The 20075-nt window shown below is 50.9% G+C and overlaps 1 protein-coding gene across 8 annotated transcripts in view; it reads right to left on the bottom strand.

Moving 5' to 3' along the window:
• Window positions 1–1203: 1203 nt before the first annotated feature.
• Window positions 1204–20075, bottom strand: part of RALGPS1 (Ral GEF with PH domain and SH3 binding motif 1) — a 300052-nt gene continuing 281180 nt past the window's right edge. For 2 of the 8 annotated variants that reach the window (XM_030817835.1, XM_030817832.1), the window contains 6 exons: window positions 13919–14002; window positions 12453–12558; window positions 11969–12061; window positions 11639–11744; window positions 9843–9934; window positions 1204–5630 (listed from right to left, as the gene is read on the bottom strand). In XM_030817835.1, the coding sequence (XP_030673695.1) occupies window positions 5601–5630; window positions 9843–9934; window positions 11639–11744; window positions 11969–12061; window positions 12453–12558; window positions 13919–14002 (511 nt within the window). In that variant the 3' untranslated portion in view covers window positions 1204–5600. Of the gene's footprint in view, window positions 5631–7323; window positions 7763–9842; window positions 9935–11638; window positions 11745–11968; window positions 12062–12452; window positions 12559–13918; window positions 14003–20075 lie in introns of those variants that run through there. The other 6 variants (XM_030817841.1, XM_030817840.1, XM_030817833.1 and 3 more) reach the window with 5 other exon arrangements.

The following is a 20075-nucleotide window of genomic DNA, read 5'->3' as shown; positions in this document are numbered from 1 at the left end:
GCCCGCAGGCTCTGAGCTGGGTAGATGCCCGCACCCGGGGCTAAAGCGTCGTTCCGCCGTCTGGTCTGCGTTGGCTCCGGGATCCCGCCATCCATCAAGGCGGAGGTACTGCTGTCTCCTGGTGGCCGTTTGTGGCGCCTGACGCCTTGAGGCTAAGGGGCTGGAACTTTGCAGGATACCAGTTGTGGGTTCGAGTCTTGACTGTTTAGTTTTCAACTGTGACAACCCCCAACCCCATCCCCACTTCGCTAAGTCAAATGCATTCTTCTCAGGGCCCTTGAACACTGCACTGTGACTGAAGGCAGCGACCCTATCTGGGTAAAGCTGGGGCCACCGTGCCGTCTAAATCAGGAGGAGGAGGTAAGCTAGGGCTACCTCGGCAAGCGGGGTTTTGTCGTAGCTAGGGAGGTGTGGCCATGCTGGCCTAGAACTGGGATGGTGGAGCAGAGCCCGAGGAGTGTGCTTGTTGGGGGGAACCTGTGCTTGGGGGACTGGCCACTGCAGCTTTGGAAGGCACTGGCTGGGAAACTGAGGCAGACCGGGCCAGGGGATCCTATAGTCAACTTGGATCACATCACCCCCTGGTGCACACTTCCTCAATGACTTCCAGGTTCTTTCTTAGTAAGGCCTGAACTTTGTGAGAGAATGAAGGGGCTGCCCAGATAGCACTGAAAGATGTAGAGGAGGCCTGTTTCTCCTTCCAGCCCCTCTAGAGATGCCCCTGGTCCTCCCCTCAGGTTTCCATGAGATAACCCTTTTAAGACAGCCCTCCTTTTTCTCCAAGCGAGGTATAGTGGCGTTCTGGATTTTTGCCTAACATCATGAAGTCCTCCCAACGTATCTTTTCAGACTTAAATCCCATTACCCCCGCGAAACCTGTACTCAGTGAGATCAGGTTGCCTCCTTTTCCCCAGCCTCATCCTGCTCCTTCTCATTTCTGTCTCCCTATTGCCCCCACCCTTCCTGTGTTCTGCAACCTCTGAACTGAATCTCCAAATACCCACTGCTCTCTAAAGCATCCCCAGGTCTCCTGCCTCTCTCCCTGGAGTGCCTGTCCCTTCCTGAGGATGCTGCTCCTGCATGGTTTTTATGTTCTGGTTACGTCCTAGCTGAGTTTTGGGCACCCCATGCCTCCTTTGTGTCTATCTGAAACAGCAACTGTTTGCTAAGTGAATGTGTGTGACTTTAATAAACTGAGCAATATTCATTGGAAAACACATTTAATTTCAAAGTAAACAAAGATGTTTGTACATTATTTAATTAGTGAAATAATTATCATCAATGTAACAAGCTGAAAAATACAGCAACTTGATACAAGACTGAGGTAACAAAATACTTCACCAAAAATCTAAAGAACCCCATGGAGGGCTGATTGATGTTCAGTGGTTACTGCGGGTGAGACAATTCACAAGAATTAGAGAAAGTCCTTACACAACTGCATGCAGGGGTCTGCTGGAAAAAAAGACAGCCCTGGAGAGTGCAACAGATTTAACAGGAAACGAATTAAAATGTAGAAACTGATTTTCAACTTACTTCGAAGAGTACATAAGAAATTGAAAACTACTCTCTATGCAACATTTTGAATGCTAAGTGGAAAACCATGCATTTTGGCACGAAATGTATTAAAGATTATACCATACTAATAAATTAATTACTATTATTTCATTACTGAATAGTCACAGTCATTCAGCAATGGATAAAGAGATCAATGGTTCTAAAATGGACAGATGAGCTCCTGTGTTGCTGCTGTAAGCGGGGTTTTGAGGCTGCCCAGGGGGTGTACACGCTTGTGCAGTATAGGGCTGCAAGGCGGTCTCAAGTCCATGGTACAAGTTCTCAATACCCAAGAAAATGCAGTTCTCGCTCATATTGTAGTTGTATTTAACATTGAAATTAAAAACAGAAACCTATGGAGCAAATACTGTGACATTTTGACCCTACTCTCTCATTCCACCTTTGGAATCCTTGGCATGCCCAACTGCAGCTCTGTGCTTGGCTCTTCTGGGCCAAGCAGCCTCTAGGATAGTGACTTCATCCTCATTGCAACTGAACTCGCAGACCAAGAGGATATTCAGTCTGTTGAGCCTTTTGATGCCTTTCTGGAGGATCTATGCACAGGATTTATACTCAGGACTAGGAGAGAGGCAGTCTTGCCTAAGGAGATAGGTGTGGTGGGGACTGCTCGTTGAGTGGTCAGGTCCATGAGGGCAGGGATCAGATCTGACTTGTTCTTAGCACAGGCAGCACTTGCTAGTGATGTGAATGAATAAATGAATGAATGGGTGGTTTTGTGCACAGAATCTGTTATTTCTAAAGGACTAGGAGTTTGTTTTTTAACATGAAACCACTTGATATGTAAAAAGGATGTAAAGCTCTTTTAAGTCATTTATGGGCTCACAAACCAGAAAGCTGTATTTTTGGCAGTGCTCCCCAGTGGTTACAGCCATCAGCAGTCTCAGGGAAGGGCTCTGGGCCCCACCCGAGGAACAGAGCAGATGTTGCTTACAAGTGGCTTCCTGTTTCATGGAGCATTTCCGCCTGTAAAATGGCATCTGAAAAAGTACACCTCTTGGGGCTTGGGAGGTGGGGGTAAGATGATAACTGGCCATCTTGGTAAGAAAAAAAATGCTCTATAAATTCAATTGGCAAAAGAGAGTGAGTTTCTTCCTAAACAAAATCTCTTCAAGTATCTACTTCCTCAGGTTCCAGAGCCTTATAGGGAGGGAGGGGGCCAAAGTCTCTCACTGGGCACAGTGACAACAAGGTTTCTACTGCTCTCTACCGAACCAATCCTCCATCGAGTACGTCCGTTGCCAGAATGCACCTGACTGATCTTGAACGACAAAACACGTTCAACAGAGAGACAAAAATTAGTCCTAGGGAGAGAGGTGAGTTGTTCTTGGGACAACAATGTTACCAGCTACCAACTCCACAGTTGTAGACAGCTTTCTATAACTTTCATTTTGGGGTGCCATGATCCATTTGCTTAAAAAATACAGCATATGCATATAAGAAATAATCCCTTCAATGGCTTTATGAACATTTGTACACTCTGGGCAGTCAAGGAGCAAAAACTAGAAATGCTTCCCTCCAGGGGGGAGGGTCCACCCATGGACTTTCCCGCCTTGTGGTTGGTGCCTGGCCCTCTCTGTCTCAGACTCACAGGGTTCAAACCAACACCGGGAAGACAAGCAGCACTTAACGGCCATGTTTGGCCGAGCCCCTGCTTAGAGAGCTGAGTGTCTTCCAGCTTTAGCTCCAGGACTCTTCCGGTGTGGTCAAGGCTCTTACTGCTTCTATAAGGCTTTTACCAACAAAATCTAAAGAGATTCTTCAAGAGTCCAAGCTAAGAATGTTCTTGAGAGAGGACGAGGAAGCAGACTCAATTAGTGAGAAGACTAACCATTTTGAATTGTGATTGTGCTATTTCAAGTTAGGCTAAGAGATGTTTGTGAAAGAAAAGACAAACTTGTAAGGGATTGAAAATTACCTGTTTTTGCAGTGCCTGAAATTCTGAGGTTTTGGATTGGCATCTATAATACTTCATTGGTGTGAAAAACCAGGACAGTTTACAGAGTGGAAAAACCCAAGGAAAATAGGTAGTTGATGTTCCACATCTTGCACTTTCATCCAAACTTACAACTTTTTAAAAGTTAACAGGTAGAATCAGATTCAATGTAGGTTAAAGTGTTAACACTGCATGGTTCTGATCAGAGGTGGGGTGTTTGGCATTGTCATTCAGCCTCTAGATGCTGATTTGAATAGTCATCGGGAGAATGAGGTGCAACATCCGCGTGGGTGTGCAAAGCACCCAGTGTCAAGGTTTGATGGCATCAACTTTATCACCTGGGAGTTTCTCTTAGAAGGAAAGTATTCTAGTCTTCGCTCAAAAAGAAGATGAAGTACTAAGCACTGTAAGGCTCAACTACAAAATGAAGCCCTGGTGACAACTACTTTCCTCACCAAGCCATTCAAATTTCTAGAGAAGTTGTCATTATTTGGTCAAAATACAGTGATGGGTCTTTTGGTCATTTTGAAACTGACCTATTACAGTTTACTGGTGTTGATGTTGTTCTGAAGCATCCAGCCCAGAAACTCTTGAGGGTAGCTTGATGCCTGATTAGTCTGAGCTCTGAAACCATCACAGCTGCAAGGACCCAGAAATTCAGTCTCTTCCAGAAAACTGTTTAAGGGTTAACTTCTCAGAGTTAGGCTATCCAAACTAAAGGGGAAGGGGGAAGAGAAGATACTGTGATAAAGAGTGATTTATTATTTTGAATAAAAATTATTTGTGCAAAATAAAAATCACTTTAAAATGTGACAAAAGGTGACAGATAAGGATGTGGTTCATGTAAAGAGCTCCTAACTGAATGCAGAGGTTGGACTGTTCACTCCCCGGGGCTTTGCTCTGTTGTCACACGGTCATCAACAATTGTGCCCTTGGACTTGGAAAATGGAAAACTTGCTGGTGACTGCATTTGGGGCCAAGACTGGGGAAGCTTAAGGCCTCAGGGTCACTCAGCTTCCCGTCATGATCAGGAATCTTGGTGGGCCCCACCCTGGCAGTGCAGGCAAAGGGGTGAGATGATGGGGGCACAGGCTTTGCCCTGCGGGGAGAGGTCGGTGCCTCGTGGCTCCTGCACAGCTGATCACTATGAGCACGTTGGTTGGAGCTGCAATGTCACAACTTCCCATTCTGGCATGGTGGGAAGGGTGAGAAGAGGAGGGCCTCAGGCCCTGCTAGGAATGGGGAAGGGAGGAAGCAAGCAGGCTAGCAGCCCAGTCCACAGTCCTGAAGCCAGGTCCTGTCTCAGAAGGGCTGACAGCAAAGAGGCCTGGAAGCAGGCCTTCCAGATGAATAGCACCCATAGGAACAGAAAACAAGACACAATTTAAGGCATTGTTTGTTTACAGTAAAAGAATGCGAGGGACCCTTAACACAGGAGGAATCTAGGCTCTCACGCTGACCTTCCTCGGTGGACAGGGCTGTAACTTAAGGTTAAAGCAGGGCCTCAAAGCGAATGAAGTGTGTGATGTCACAAGTCTTGTGCCAAAATGCATGTTTCTTGAAGAGTTCACACTCGCTCACACACACACGTACAGCACGCACACGCAGAGGACGCTTCGGGGTTGTACAAAATCTGAGGCAGCCCTGTGGGCGAGCAACCCCGTGCACTTGGGGTGTAAAAAGCCTGTTCCACAGCTGTTCCTTCTCTCGGGTCCCTCTCGCAGGTTAGTTAGCGCTGTCCACTCTGCGCAGTAGAAAGCACTGAGAACCCAACGTGGGCGGGGCCTTCTCTAGTCGCAGATGCAGGTGGTGGGCCCAGAGAGGGAGAGCGGGGTGTCCAGTCTGGGGTCTCACCACTGCCCCAAGAGGCAGTGCTGCAGAATGAGTGTCATGAGAGTCGCTGGGGACTGACAGGTGGATCCCACACTGGTGAAGCCCTCTGGGATGGTGAGGCCACAGGCCGTGTCCCCTGAGTCCGGCTGTGAGTTTCCCAGCACCCTGGCTCACAGCCTGTGCCCAGGACTGCTCTTCACCACCAGGCCCAGCCTGGGTTCCCAGAAGCCTCTGAAGTCACTCCACATCCTGCAGAGACTTACTCAAATGACATAAGGTTTGCAGGTACCTAGAAGAGAAAGCTCAGCCTCTTGTTAAAGTTCCAACCTCAGAGAAGGACAAGGGGTGGTCCCTAGGGGAAGGGACAGGCCTTTCCCTGTGAGTCTGGGAATGAACAGGTTGGGGAGGGAGAGGGTATGGCAATAACAATAGCCACCCCATGTGAAGCAGCAGCTGCATGCCAGGCACTGCTCTGAATCCACCGCATGCACTGCGTTCTTGAGTCCTCACTTCAACCCCATGGGGCAGGCACTGGGATCGTCCTCATTACAAAGACAGGAAACTGAGGCTTAGAGAGGTTCAGTACACAGCAAGTAAGCAGCAGGGCTAAGAACCCAGAGCCCACGCTCTCAACCTATCTCCTTCAGTGAAAATCAAACTGCGCTTGGGGCAGAGAGACAAATCCTGAAGGCCTGAGGTGTGTGCAGAGGGTGGGTGGCTGGAGTTGGCAAAGGGAAGCATGGGAGAAAGAGTCAGTTCGGGGATATCAGAAACCCCAAGACCTTCCCATAGCTCTGCCCCCAGGACAAGATCCTAGCCCCCTTTACTGGCGGGACCACTAGCCCCAAGGTCAGAGTGTTTCTGCCACCCCCCAAAGCTGCCAACAGGCCCTCAGCCCCAGACCTCCTCCCTCAGCACTGCTGTGGGAGGATTTGATTAGAAATAATTTCATTTAAAAAAATCCATTTTGGTGTCAGTTTGGTCAAACGATGAATTAGGAAAAAATGCATCTCCATGTACCAGGAGACAGTTAAAAGAATGGTCATTAGCAGCACTGTTCACTATAGCGAAAAAGTGGAAAATCAGTCCTGGGATGCCCAACAGAAGAACTAATAAAAACAAAATCAGTAAAAATAAATGAATGACTGCTACATGTGGTAACACAGATGAATCCTAGGAACGTGTTATAGGAGAAAAGCAAGACATAAGAAAATGCATCGTTATGGTTCTATTTATAAGAAAGTTTAAAAATGCACCCCAGGCTGGGCGCGGTGGCTCACGCTTGTAATCCCAGCACTTTGGGAGGCCGAGGCGGGCGGATCACAAGGTCAGGAGATTGAGGCCACGGTGAAACCCCGTCTCTACTAAAAATACAAAAAAATTAGCCGGGCGTGGTGGCAGGCGCCTGTAGTCCCAGCTACTCAGAGAGGCTGAGGCAGGAGAATGGCGTGAACCCGGGAGGCGGAGCTTGCAGTGAGCCGAGATTCAGCCACTGCACTCCAGCCTGGGCGACAGAGCGAGACTCCGTCTCAAAAAAAAAAAAAGAAAAACATGCACCCCAGACAATACATGAAGGAATCAAGTACGTGACCTGCAATTCTAAAGGAATAATCAGCAAACAAATCAGGAGAGTGGTTCTGGGGCATAGGTGGGAGGGAGAGAAACCGAATTAGGAAGAGGCCACTGTGAGGGACAGCATTCCAAGGCCCTGGTGGCTCTGCTGTTAGGCGCATGGTGGCAATAAGGTGTTTTATTGCTGTTGTTTATAGCTATACATATGTTATAGATAAGGTTTAAGTGTATTCAGTGTTAATAAAAACAAGTTTAGGACATGCAGTTCCACAGAATAGAAAATCAATCTAGTCACTGCGATGTTTCCTCGTGAATAGATGCATTTCTGTCACACTCTTTCTTACACCCTCCTGGCACTCCATCACACGGATGTACTGTGATTCACTTAAATCATCCTCTGCTGTTGAATATTTCAGTTGTTGTCAACTTTTTATTATTACATATAGCACAGAGTGGGAATATTTGGTTGAAAGTAAATTAGAAATAAAAAAAGGGAAAAGTAGGAAGAAAAATCCCCTCCTCCAGGTCTGAAAATCAGACAAAAATCCTTAAAAGTTGTAGCCTTGCCATGCTACACCACATTTGCCAATACATGAAACTGACCCATTAGTGCTCTGCTGGATCAGCCTGCCCAGGCACTGCTGCCTGCTGGGGCTGTTGTCATCCTCTGGCTGCTCCTCCAAAGAGGGACAATGGGTTTTACTCAGGGCTACCACTGCTGCTCCTGACTGGGGCCACCATGGTGCCCAGGCTTCAGGCACAGGGCCCTGCCTCCTTCCCCACACCGCCCTCCAGGTGGTACACCTCGGGGATGTCAGTTCCTGTTGGACCTGGAGCTGCTCCGGCTTCCTGTGTGTGGCAGGTGAGCTTCAGTGCGCTGTGCTCTTAGAGAGTGGCCCTCAGAGCTACTGAGGGACCCCAGACACACATGGTGTGACCAGTGTGAGGAGGCCAGGATGCTCTTCCTCTCTTAATGCAAGCTAGGGTGGCGGCAGCCTTGTTCAGGTCTTGGCACCTTGTCTCAAGGGATCACCTTAAGATGGCTGCCGACCAAAACCCTTGTCTTCCTGTCATATGGATGGCTAATTACATTTATTCAATGTACAAACCATACATAAAGCTCTCTAGAAACTATAGAATTACCATTTCTTGTGTATCATCTTAGAACTTTTATACAGATGAGATCATCCTTTCCAAATGTTTTTGCCCTGATCTGCCTCTTTCTAATAACTATCAAATGTCACATAATAGGGACCCCCTGAGGGTCACAGAGGCTTCCAGGGTTTTGTTCCTATCAAGAACAATGCTGCGGTGAACATTCTTAAACACATCTTTGAGCACATGTGTGAGCACATCCCTAGGACAAATTCCCCAAAGTCAGACGGGTGAGTCAAGGGAATCAAGTGCAATTTATTTGGAACCTCCCTGTGGCACCTCATGTTTCTTCTTGTATTGGTCTTGTCCTATGTTAGTTGGTTGAAGACTAATTCTGAGAATTAGACTAATTCTGAGAACTTGCTAATTCTGCTTTCTAGCTTCTTATCATCTATAATTTCAATCAGCTTCTCATATTTGTCCTCATCTGTGTTACACACCAAGCTGAGCACAGAGCCCTAGGACCTGTCACTGTCACTAGAGACCTCCCTCCAGCTTCCAGAACCACTTGGAGGGACCAAGAAGTCTGTGACTGTGCCGTGTGGCACCATGAAGTCCCCATCCTCCTGGACCCAAATGCCTGGTATGAACTTGCCTTTGCTGAGGTCCCCCACACTTCAGAGCTGCTGCCTGCAAGGGGCCTGCTGAGTCTACTCCCAGGCACTACCCCTAACTGTCCTCCTTGAAGGGCCACCCTCTATGCCATGCGCCTAGCCCTCCCAAGATGGGCTAGGAGAGGACTCCTGCTTCCCCCGCTCCTCCTCTTGCTGATCCCTGGGGAAAACACACATGGACACTTAGGGACAGGAGCATCAATGCTGCCCACCTGACCCCCAGGGAGCAGGAGGCTTCAGCCCGCCCCCATCTGCTGCTGAGGGCTCAGGTAGCCATTTCTCTCACAAGCCTGGACAGCTGGGGATGTGCTCCCAGTCTTTTGCTCAGCTGCAGGGGTTACCAGGGAAGTGGAGGCAGGAGGGCTCAGGGGCAACAAGTAGAGAAGCAGGGGAGTCAGGCGGACCTGGGTTCAATCCCAGCTCCACTGCTCACTAATGTGGGACCTTAAACATGTGTCTGCCCCTTTCTGAGCCTCAGGACCCTCAGCATAAAATGGAGACAGTAAGAGAATCTACCTCACAGGGATGTTGGGAGAATTCAGCCAATTCCTGCATGTGAAACATTTTGCATAACACCCTTCGTGGGACGGCTGGGGGTGACCGGGGAGGGGGCCATACCATGAGCCAGGCCCAGCAGGCCAGAGGGCGCCTACGTCAAGACAGATCCCACTGGTTCAAACACACTGAGAAGCTAGGGACTCCCCTTCACCAGCAGCCTTGCGTGGCCCATGGCTGGCTGTCAGTAAGTTAGCTAGCAGCATTATTCCCAAGGGTTGTGGGGCAGGGAGGCCCTTTAGTGAGTTTGGAGTATTCCCATGAAGTCAGCTCTTGGCAGGGATGACCTAAACAGATGCTAGAACCTGATCCTGGGGTGATATCACAGCTGCTCATAATTACCCCCCAGTGGGTGTTTCTGTGGCATTTCCTATTGTGGGAAAGACACAGGAACCAGATTCAAAGTTCTGGTCTGGAGCTGGGCTTAGTTCTAAGCTGAGCAAGGGGGTGCCTTGTCTCAAGGGAAGATGCTGATCAGAAGAGGGTATCTGAGAGTGTGGCCAGTGGGCTCTGAAAGAAGAAGGGAACCCTGTTTTCTAAAGACCCTTAGTTCCAAGGGTAGGAGAGGATATTTCAGGTGACAAGCAGGATTTTGGTGACTTTACCTGAGGCCTGTTGCTTTTACATGCATCATCCAAATGCTTGTGCCACAGTATTGCATGAAATCGGGAACCAGTCTGAAACTTGTAAACATTGCCTGATGGGTAGAGAAACCGTGAGTTAAGAAGAGGGCCACGTAGGAGGGTCAGCTGGTGACTGTGGCATAAAGAGAAATGTAAACACGGGTAACTAAACTAGGAAGGTCGGCCCCAGGTGAGCTGGAACGTGCAGAGAAAGCAGCCTCCAGGGCTCCCTCCAGTGGTCTCTTTGGACCATGGCTTTTAACCATTTTGGGGCCATGGTGCCTTTGGCTGTCTGGTTAAATCTGTGGGCCATCCTCAGAATAATGTTTCCAAATGTGTAAAATACAAAGGAAATCGATAATACTCAAATACAGTTATTAAACTACTAAAAAACAAACCAGCGGTATAATTCTATAGGTGCTTCTACATTAAAGCACTAAGAACAAGATCTAGTACAGGTCTGATACTGCACTGTAATTTCAAAGAGATGAGCATAAGTGACATTTTGAAATGTAACAATATGTGATTCCTCTTGGAGATAAAGTCACAGGTATTGTTAACATTTTTGTTGTTGGATGCTTATACTCATAACTGAAGGAGTCAGAAGTCACTGAAAACAAAGATGCATTTCTTTTTCCACCCAAGTTCACAGACCTCTTGAATTCTATCCATGGGCCCTGGCCACCCCCGTGTCACATTTCCTTAAGAAACCACTGCTAATCCGGTCCAGACTGTAGAGGGAAGAAGAAACTCAAATGGTATCCAAACTCAGGACACACTGCCACATGTGTGCAACAAATGTGGCTTCAGTCACTCAGACACGGAGCAGAGAACTTGGCAATTTATTATCTCTTCCCCATTCCAGGCTCCTGGAGGCTCCCTTTGTTTCTCTGCTTCTCAGCTAAGAACACTAGAGCCTGACACTGAAGGCATGGTCTCCCCACCAGCACTGCCATCTGCATCGCCCGGGAGCTTGTTGGAAATGCAGAATCTTGGTCTCTACCCCCAGATCTGTTGAATCCAAATCTGAATTTTAACCGATCCCCAGGTGATTTGTGTGTTCATGAACCCTACAGTAGAACATTCCTGTTAAGGTGTGAAAATGCATGGGGATTTTCCAGCCCCAATCAGTTTGCCTGGTTGGAATCCAATTGACCCAGGCAATTTTGGGTTTTTGTCATGTGACATGGGTTACTGAGGAGACCCACCATAGTCTGTTCTGAATGTCAGTGAAGACGGGGCTACTGGACAGGATGGCATCCAGAATCTCTCCTCCTTCCCAGCATGATCATGAAGTGGTAACCAGGAGGAACTGGGAGATAGCTAGAGAAGGCTGGAGCTTTGGGAAGTTAAAAGGGTTCTTCTCTGAGTTGGCCTTGGATCTGGACACTGCCAGTCTTATGGCACAGGCACGTGAGGGGATCCCTGAAATCTCCCCAGAGCCAAGACCCTTCCAGCCTCATGGCCCTGCCTCATCCAGCCTTACTATATTTTCCAAGACCATGAGGCTACAGCTCCTGGAGTGATGGGCCCCAGCAGCCATAGGTAAGGCTGCAAAAAGGATTCCAGCACCCTGTGCCTCGTACCCTGCTCAATGGACATGCCAACCATGATCTATGCAGCTTTTGTGGACTAGCGTGGACCGAATGAACATCAGAATCTAAAGCAAAGGGAAGGCAGCAGCCTCAAAAGCTCCTAATAACTTCAAAATGCACGCTGTGCAGGAGAGGAAATGGGCAGAGAGCAGCTGCAGGCGCCAGCTCTGGCCTGCTGCCTACCTTTGTCAGGGTTGTTCAGCTGGAAGATATCTGGGTGCTCGGGGTCATCAGGCAGCTGCACCATCCAGCCCACGATGGAAACCTTTTTGCCAGGTGTGGATTTATACTGGAGGAGAGCAACAACACAGCCGGAGACCCGGGCCCAGCCCTCCACTCCACAAGGGAGGCCGACCTGGGCCAGGCAAGGCTCCCTCCCTCCCCTGCCACCTTCCCACCCACATCCTCCGCAGTTCACATAGATCCCTTTCCCACCCCCATCCTCCACAGTTCACGGAAGTCCCTTTCCCACTAGAGGAAGTCCCAGCACTAGAGTCCTTTCAAGGGACTTACGTGTTTTCTCTCTGTGCCCCGCAAGGATTTGGCTCCATAGTACAGGAGGGTGGATCCTGAGAGTATGACCCAGTACCTGGTCCACGAGGACAGCTACAGAGGAAGGGGAGGCTGAGTGACGCCACCAGGGGTCGTGGGGGTAGAGGACCCCTGGCTGATTACAGACCCAGCCATCCCATCAATGCCAGTGCAGGCCCCATCTCTTCCCTGGCCCTCCACCACCCCCTGGCAATGCCAGCTTCCACCTAGGACCAAGAGAGCAGGCGTCTTCCCTCCCCTCTCTTGCTCCTTTACTCAAGGAGCCTTTCCTTTGTTCATTTTAAGGCAGTGTCAGGTATAATTCCTGAGTTCAGCTCCCTGCACGCCCAATGCAAGCAGAGCCTCTGCCACACATGTGACTTTCTTGCTGAGACCTCTAGGAGTGGGCACTATTTACAGATGGGGAAGCCCCTGCTGCCTCGGGTGGATGTGGGTCTGTACTTACTGCAGGCTTCCGCCCTTCCTTGAGCAGGGTTTTTCTTCTCAGAGGCCCCTCCATGGTGGGCATAGCTGCGGAGTTCCCCAGAGAACAGATGCATGGGCCGGTGGGGCTGAGGAGAGACTACCAGTCAGACATCGCCCTGGAGGAGCTGAGGTCAAGCACCCTCTCACTCACTGGGGACCACAGGTGCCCCACTACCAAGTCCATGACGTCCCAGCAGTCCAGACTCAACGGTGCAGGGCAAGGCCCGGAGAAGAAGGCCAGGTGATAACACACATGAAGGGCCCACTGCCAAGGACTCCCACACCCGTCTCTCTGGGGCTGCAAAGCTCCAGGCTTGGTGACCAAGTTCTTCATAACCCAGGCCCTGATCAGCACCCCCACCCTATCCTAAGGGATGCTTTTGTCGCTGCTGCAGCCTGGCCGCTCCCTGGGGCTGGCGTGGGCTCCTCCACACCTGAGGAGCTGATGCCTGTGAAGCCCCAGCTCCAGCAGCCCCTCCTTCTGGTGTTGGCAGGAGCCTCAGAGGAGCAGCGAGGAAGGGAGGAGGCGGTGTGGAGTGACAGGAGTGACGTGAGCCCACACGCACCATTCCCCACATCTTTCCCAGGCTCTTCACTCACCCTCTCCCTTGGGGACTCAAGCACCACCTACAGATGAAGGCGCCCAAGGGCATGGCAGTCCACACCTCCCTCCTGAGCTCCAGATCTGCCCATGCCCTAGGAATGGCACCACCCCCTACTGGCTGCTTCAGCCAGAAAGTGGGGGTTTTCTTCCTCTCGGATGCCCCTGCAACCTAATCATTCCCAAGGATGCACTGGGGATCAGGTACTAAATATGTCTGACCATCCATCTTAGCCATCCCACCACACCTTAGGCCACCAGACCTTCCTTTGAGCCACTGCCCAGTGTGCTCCACGGGCCTTCCTGGGTCCACACCGGCCAGTGCCTCCACCCTCCCCCTCTCCTCTCCTCTACCCGCCCACAGCAAGCCCCTTTCATGGCTCCCTGTTGCTTTTAAGGTCTGAACCACCATTCTCACCCCTGCTGGATGCTAGATGCTGGATGAGGCTCCAGCTCATCTCATGTTCCTGCCCTCTCTCATTCCTTCGAACACTCCCTTCCCTTCACTCGAATCATCAGGCTCTTTCTGCCTCAGAGCCCATGCTGTCCCTTTGCTGGGAGCATTCTCATTGCCCTTCCACTTCCAATTATTTGGCGAATTCCTATCATTCTTCCAGTCTCTTCTTCAGGGAGGCCTTCCGTGATCTCCCGAACCAAGTGAGCTCCCCCTCCTCTTCCTGAGTGCTCCTCACCTCCTCTGGGACAGCCAGTGCACCTGGCAGTAGCCTCATGGAGGCAAAGGCTGTGTCCGTTTCTTTTGGCAGCCTCTAGCACAGTGCTTGGCATCCAACAGGCCACATAACAAGCTATGTGTCAAACAAATGAACACATGAACACATGAATACCTGTAGACACAGCTCCGGGTTCTGGGAGAATTCCTAACTGGAACCCGCCAGTTGGGCCCCAGGGTGGCATAGAGACGTCCCCTGCTTCAGAGGAAAAGGGTTAAATTTTAGCAACAGCTTTGAAAGACCAGATGCTCCTGAGGGAGGCAAGAGCAGCCTGGACTACATAGTCAATTAGCTCAGGAAGCCCTGCAGAGCAACCTCCCTCCCTCCCCAACTCCTCCCAGCCGCCTCGGCCACACTACAAGCACACCTGGAGCTGCCAGGCCAGTAAACACAGCACCCCTCAGAGTCTCCAAGTCTCTGGGTAATTCTTTCAATTTTTTATTGAGTGTTCACCCTTTTTCCAGTGTCAAGAACATGATTAAAATCCAGGCATGCCCACTTGCCTCAGCATGGAGCTGAGATGTTTCATAGCAAACACTGTACAGCCCAGAGAGTCCATGGCAAGTCCACATGAAAAGTGCACACAGAATTGTGGGCAACCTTGCAGGTTGGGCCTGGGGGTCATTCACCAGGACACAACTGGAGCCTTCTGTTTGCTGCATCCTCTCCACTGGACAGTCTCCTCTGTGGCTCCGCCAGGCCCCTGCAAACTTGCTCTGTGACCTGCTGCAGCATCCAGGAGTCCATGCTCCAAGCTTGCTCCGTGGGCGGCCCTCTGGCTTTCCTCTCACCTGCACTCCCCGGCAGTGAGCCTTTCCAGGGCAACGTGCAGCTTCCTGCTCAGCCTCTTTGCGGGGAGGCACCCTCTTTCTCCTTTAGCCTCTCTGCTTAGAAGACTCACTTCCTGTATCCACTTGATGTTCCAACCTTCTCCCTACCCTTGAGGCATGGCCTATTCTCTGACCACAGCTCTTCTTGCCCATTGGCCAGACAACAATGTAATCAACTTAATAAAGTCAGATGAGGCCCAGAGTTCCTTTATAAGATCCCCTCAGTCCTCCATGGTCAGCTGTAGGTTGCTGCATGTTGCTCTGTGACACCAGTACCTGTGGGTAGTGTGGGGCCGCCCTCACGCATTGTAGCAGGTACATCGTACCTGCCCAGGGGCCTCTGTCCTCCTCCCAGGAAGGAGCTCTTCTTGATGACCATCTCAGGTCCACTGTCTGGGGGCCCAATTTCAGGGCTGGTGGGAGTCTGATGGTTAGCTGGGACGGCTGCTCCAGGCCCTCGAGCCTCCTGCCCCCCGAGCCTCCTGCCCATCGGCTCCTCCTCTCTGGGTGATGGTGTACCATAGCATGTGCTTGGCCCCCCTGTCCTCTAACATAACGGGTGTCAGGGTGGTCATAGGCTGACCCCACCACCACCCACACTGAGCTGCAGCACAGACGAGAGAGGCCCTGGTGTGCTCAACTCCCAGGCCACTGGCCCATTGGCCACCTCCATCTCAGAAAGAGGGGTGGAATGCAGCAAGTGAACGTGACCCATGCAGATAACCATGATTCTCTCATTTTGGACAAGTCAAACAGTCACCAACTTCACTGTTGCTGGCACCACGTGCTGGGTACCTCGCAAGTGAGTGCAATAGCACAGCAGGTCCCGAGCCCATGCAGAAGCAGCACGGCTCAGGGGAACCGGCCACGGCTGCCTCCGGGGCTGCTCTTCTTCCAGCCATAACTGGGGATTTCTTCTGAGCAGGGTCCTGACAATGGACTTTTCTGCAGTGAGATCCTTTGTGGCTTTGTCTGCTACCCAGGGATGTTTCCTCCTCACCTGGGCCAGATTCCAGCTCTGAGCTGCCGACTGTTGGAAGTTGAGGATGGAGTCCCCCTTCCCAGAGCTGGGCCCTCTGGCCCCTTTGCCACTTTTCTTCTCATGAGTCTTTTTCCCTGTTACCTGAGGAGAATGTGATGGCAGTGGACCATCTGCAGTTCCCACAGTACCTGAGACAGGGCACAGTGGCCAGCGCGGCTACTACCTTCTTCCCATCATTCTCTCCTTTTGCGTGAGACAGTGCGTGGCTTCATATTTCACAGATGTTTGAAGGAACTGACATCTGCTGATGGAGAGCTTGAAACGAGCATCTTCCAAGCAGGCTAGCCTCGTAAGCAGCCTTTCCTCATGTCCTCCCTAAAGGAGTGAGGAGCGGACTGGCGGGGAGCACAGGGACACCAAGGGTCTCTGGGTACGTCTTGACAGACCAAGCAGTCACTAGGTAGTGAGCACTCACATGCTCTGATGCCCCTGCAACTTCATCGAGTGCACTCGCACTGCCACCGAAGCTTTGTGTAAAGCACCCTTACCCTCCCCACAATGAGGAAACTGAGGCTCAGTGATGTGAATCTACTTGACCAAGGCATGAGCCTTGTAAGCTAGGACTTGAACCCAGGACTGTCTGACTCTGCAGCCCAAGTTCGTCACCACACTGTGAGATGCAGCCTTTCAGGAGAAGGGAGAGGCGGCAGCGTCAACATGGTGGGGTCTGTCATTGGGACTGGGCCCACTGTGGGGGCCCTTTCTGGCATTCTCCTCTCAAAGGCACCTCTACTTGTGGATCCCCACCTGCACTCATGCTGCCTGGGATTTGTCAGTGTCTGAGACCAAATGACCACAAGATTCTTAGGCTTGGGGATCTCCCAGGTCTCCTGGTCCCTTGGTGGCCCCAGTGGAGCAGTCTCCTGGCAGTTGCTGCCTGGCACTGAAGAGCAGCTGCCTCTTCTCAACTGCACGCCATGTGCCAACTACATGCTTTCACACAAGAGCATGCCCAGCTCTGTGAGAGGGGCCCTGTTCTCACAGTTTTAGATGAGAAAACTGAGGCTCAAAGAGGCGAAGCCACTTGTCCCACCCTACTGGCCTGTCATTAGAGACAGAGACTCAAGTGTTCACAAAGGGAGGCTCATTTTCTGGTGCGGGTGGAGGGCCTGTGCCGGGGTGGCTGCTCCAGGCTATGGAAGTCAGAGCCTGCTCTCTCTGGAGCCACAGGGAGCGACCCCAGGCCTTGAAGGGCGGCACCAGTGTGACCTTTCTCCAGGCCAGCCTTTAGGAACACAGAGTCAGGGTGGAAGTGGCCAGCCTTCCCTCCACGTGAGCCCTCCAGAGCTGGAGGAGGACCGTGCTGGACAGGACAACTCTGGCTGCCTGGCAGGCCAGCATCAGCATAGAGGAGCTAGGATCTTCAGCCACTGGAAAACCAGACAACCTGAAAGTGTCTGGAAATGTCCCTGCTTTGAGAAAATTTGTTATTTGAATGTTCAGGGCCAGAAAATGCAAAATGATTAGGTGGTGGTATCAGAGGAACTCCACCGGAAATCATAGTTTTTGTTTTTGGGTTTTTTTTTTTTTTTTTTTTGGTAACTGACATAGGGGCTCACAGCCCAGAACCACAGACACCTTTTCCAGTGTCATTCTGAGAACCTGTGGCTGAACACAGTGTCCTAGGAAGGCCATTTGACTAAGATCCCTCTTAGGGATCTTAGGTGGAGTCAGAAGGAGGACGGCAACAGGCAATTGAGGCTTGCCCAGACCAGGAGCTTGTGGGAACCTGGGTCTGGGGAAGACATCGACTGACAACAAAGTACAACACTTCAGTCCCAAGGGGTGTACAAGGTGATGATGAGCAGGAGGATGGGGCCATGGGATGATGATAATGATGGGACAATGAGATGATGGGATAACGATGGTGGTGGTGGTGGCGGTGGTGACAGTAAAAGTGGGAGGATGAAATGAGGACGGTGATAGTGGTAACAGTGGCGGTGGTGGTGATGAGACAATGGGTGCCAGGCAATGTGCTAAGCAGGATTTGCTCAGCATCTCATTTATTCATATAACACTGTGAGGTAGGCACTATTATTATCCCCACCTTATAGATAAAGAACCTGATGCTTGGAGACGTGGAGTCACTTGCCCAAGATCACGACACTGGGAAGAGGCAGAATGGGTGGTGCTATTGAGGTGGAAGTGGCCAGGGCACTTCCTGGGCCAACAGCATCATGAGAATTCAGACTAGTCAAGCAGGTCTGAAAGGCCATCTTCACTCCATCATTTACTACATACACATTAGGTTGTAGGTATCCTGGGGATTACATTTCATAAAGCCCTAAGTCCCTGTTTCTGGGCTAGGAGGTTGGGGAGCAACCTCCCCAGAAAATAATTATGTTGAGGCCTTGGTAATGTTGGTCTTAGTAGAAGTAGGGTCCCTCCCTGATATGGTTTGGCTGTGTCCCCACCCAAATCTCATCTTGAATTGTAGTTCCCATAATCTCCATGTGTCATGGGAGGGACCCAGTGGGAGGTAATTGAATCATGGGGGTGGTTACCCCCATGCTGCTGTTCTCATGATAGTGAGTGAGTTCTCATGAGATCTGATGGTTTTCTAAGGGTCTTTTCCCCCTTTTGCTCAGCACTTCTCCTTGCTGCCACCATGTGAAGAAGAACGTGTTTGCTTCGCCTTCTACCATGATTATAAGTTTCCTGAGGCCTCTCCAGCCATGCTGAACTGTGAGTCAATTAAACCTTTCCTTTATAAATTACCTAGTCTCGGGTATGTCTTCATTAGCAGCGTGGTAACAGACTAATATACTTCCCCTAATCTTCTGTACACAGAGCCCCAGCCTCAAGTCCACAGAGCCTGGGTAGGAGTGCACATGTGGAAGGGCCCAGGTGATGCTACTGATCAGTAGTGTCCACCTGCGCCTGCACACCCTGGATGGGAAGCCATCCAATTAGGCCATGGCCTACGCTGGCCACTTTCTGATGCTTCACCCTCATCTTCAGGCAGGAAGCTGCTACCCTGAATTCTGCTGGGCCCTGGGATGTCCCTTCTAGCAGCACTTTTTGAAGGATATTTGCTCTCTATGGGCCACCCACTCTTCTCTGGGCAATGTCCCTGATTCACTAACTGGGCCCCTAGGAACCACATTTGTATTGTATGTCCCCATCCTTCTGACAGCTAAGTGGACAGGGCAACACCAGTGATCCAAGCCAGGTATGCCAGATCTTCTCTCCTGGTGATTAGGAACCAGATCTAAGAGACTGAAAGTGAGGCTCAGTGGCTGGGCGAAACTATCACATGTAAACTTGGGAGCTCTGAGGCATCATCCATCTTCCCCTCTGTGCACTGAGAAGTTCAGAAATCTTGTCTGAGAGAGAGTGGGGAGGGGTAAAGCAGATATGCACAGAGAAGGATGGACACAAGATGGAAGGAGTGTCCTGCCCGCTTTCTAGGTGCTGACTCTGGAGGAATTGTAGATATTGGACAGAGAAGCTGTGGGCACAGATTTCTCAGCTACCCATGAAGCAGCAGCAGCTGCCTGGCAGGGCTCGAAAACAGAGTCAAGCAAAGGCCCTGGCACCTAGAGGCCAGGGGTTCTTTGTGCACTCTTCTCTCTGCAGACTTCTCTCAGTCTGCTGGCTGGAGCCTCAACTGCCAGACTTTAGTGTTTGGAGCTAAGGGAGTGAGGCAAGAGATCACATATTGGAGGGAAACCCAAATCAGAAGCTGGCAAATTGTCTAACTGGGCTGCCACCCAGAGGACATTTGGTGAAGAGAACCCTAGTGATCCCTCGAGGGGGGTCCTGGGACCTGAAGAGGCTGCAGGCTCTGAGTCATGCACCAAGCTGGGACAGGTGGCCCAGGGCTCAGTGTCTCTGAGTCTCATGCAGGAGAGATAGGCCAAGTGTCCAGAGCACTGCAGAATGAACCCGAGGACACCAGACTCAGGGGAGGAATGACAGCCTGGGATCCTGGCCTCAGCCACAGGTGTGGGGGACAGTGAGGTCCTCTGCAGCAGTCACCCTGAGAATGGCCACTGGCATGTCTGCTGCAGCCAAGGGGATCTATCACCTGCAGGATCGCCTCCAGAGCCTGGCCTGCCTCTCCCAAAATACTGCAGAGTTTGGGGCTTGAGAGGCATCCTTGGGACCTGGCAGACCTGGGCATCTACCAGGGTCCTCTTGTCTTCTCAAGGAAGGAAACGAGTGTCTTTTAAAACTCAGTTTTTGGGGCAGGAGACTTGGTGCTCTGTCACCATGACTGCATTTCCCTGGTGCCTCCCTAAGGATGTCAGATGATCCCACCAGCTAAAACGAACAGGTAAACCTCATATGGGCAGAAACTGCATCACCCAACTCCCTGAACGCCCTACAGCACCACCCTACAGCACCACCCTACAGCACCACCCTACAGCACTCTGGGGGGCAACTGTCTGCAGTG

This window comes from Nomascus leucogenys, chromosome 8 (assembly GCF_006542625.1).
Source record: "Nomascus leucogenys isolate Asia chromosome 8, Asia_NLE_v1, whole genome shotgun sequence".
Taxonomy (NCBI): Eukaryota; Metazoa; Chordata; class Mammalia; order Primates; family Hylobatidae; genus Nomascus; species Nomascus leucogenys.
Note: the sequence above shows the minus strand (reverse complement) of the source record. Positions and strands in the feature narration are given on the sequence as shown.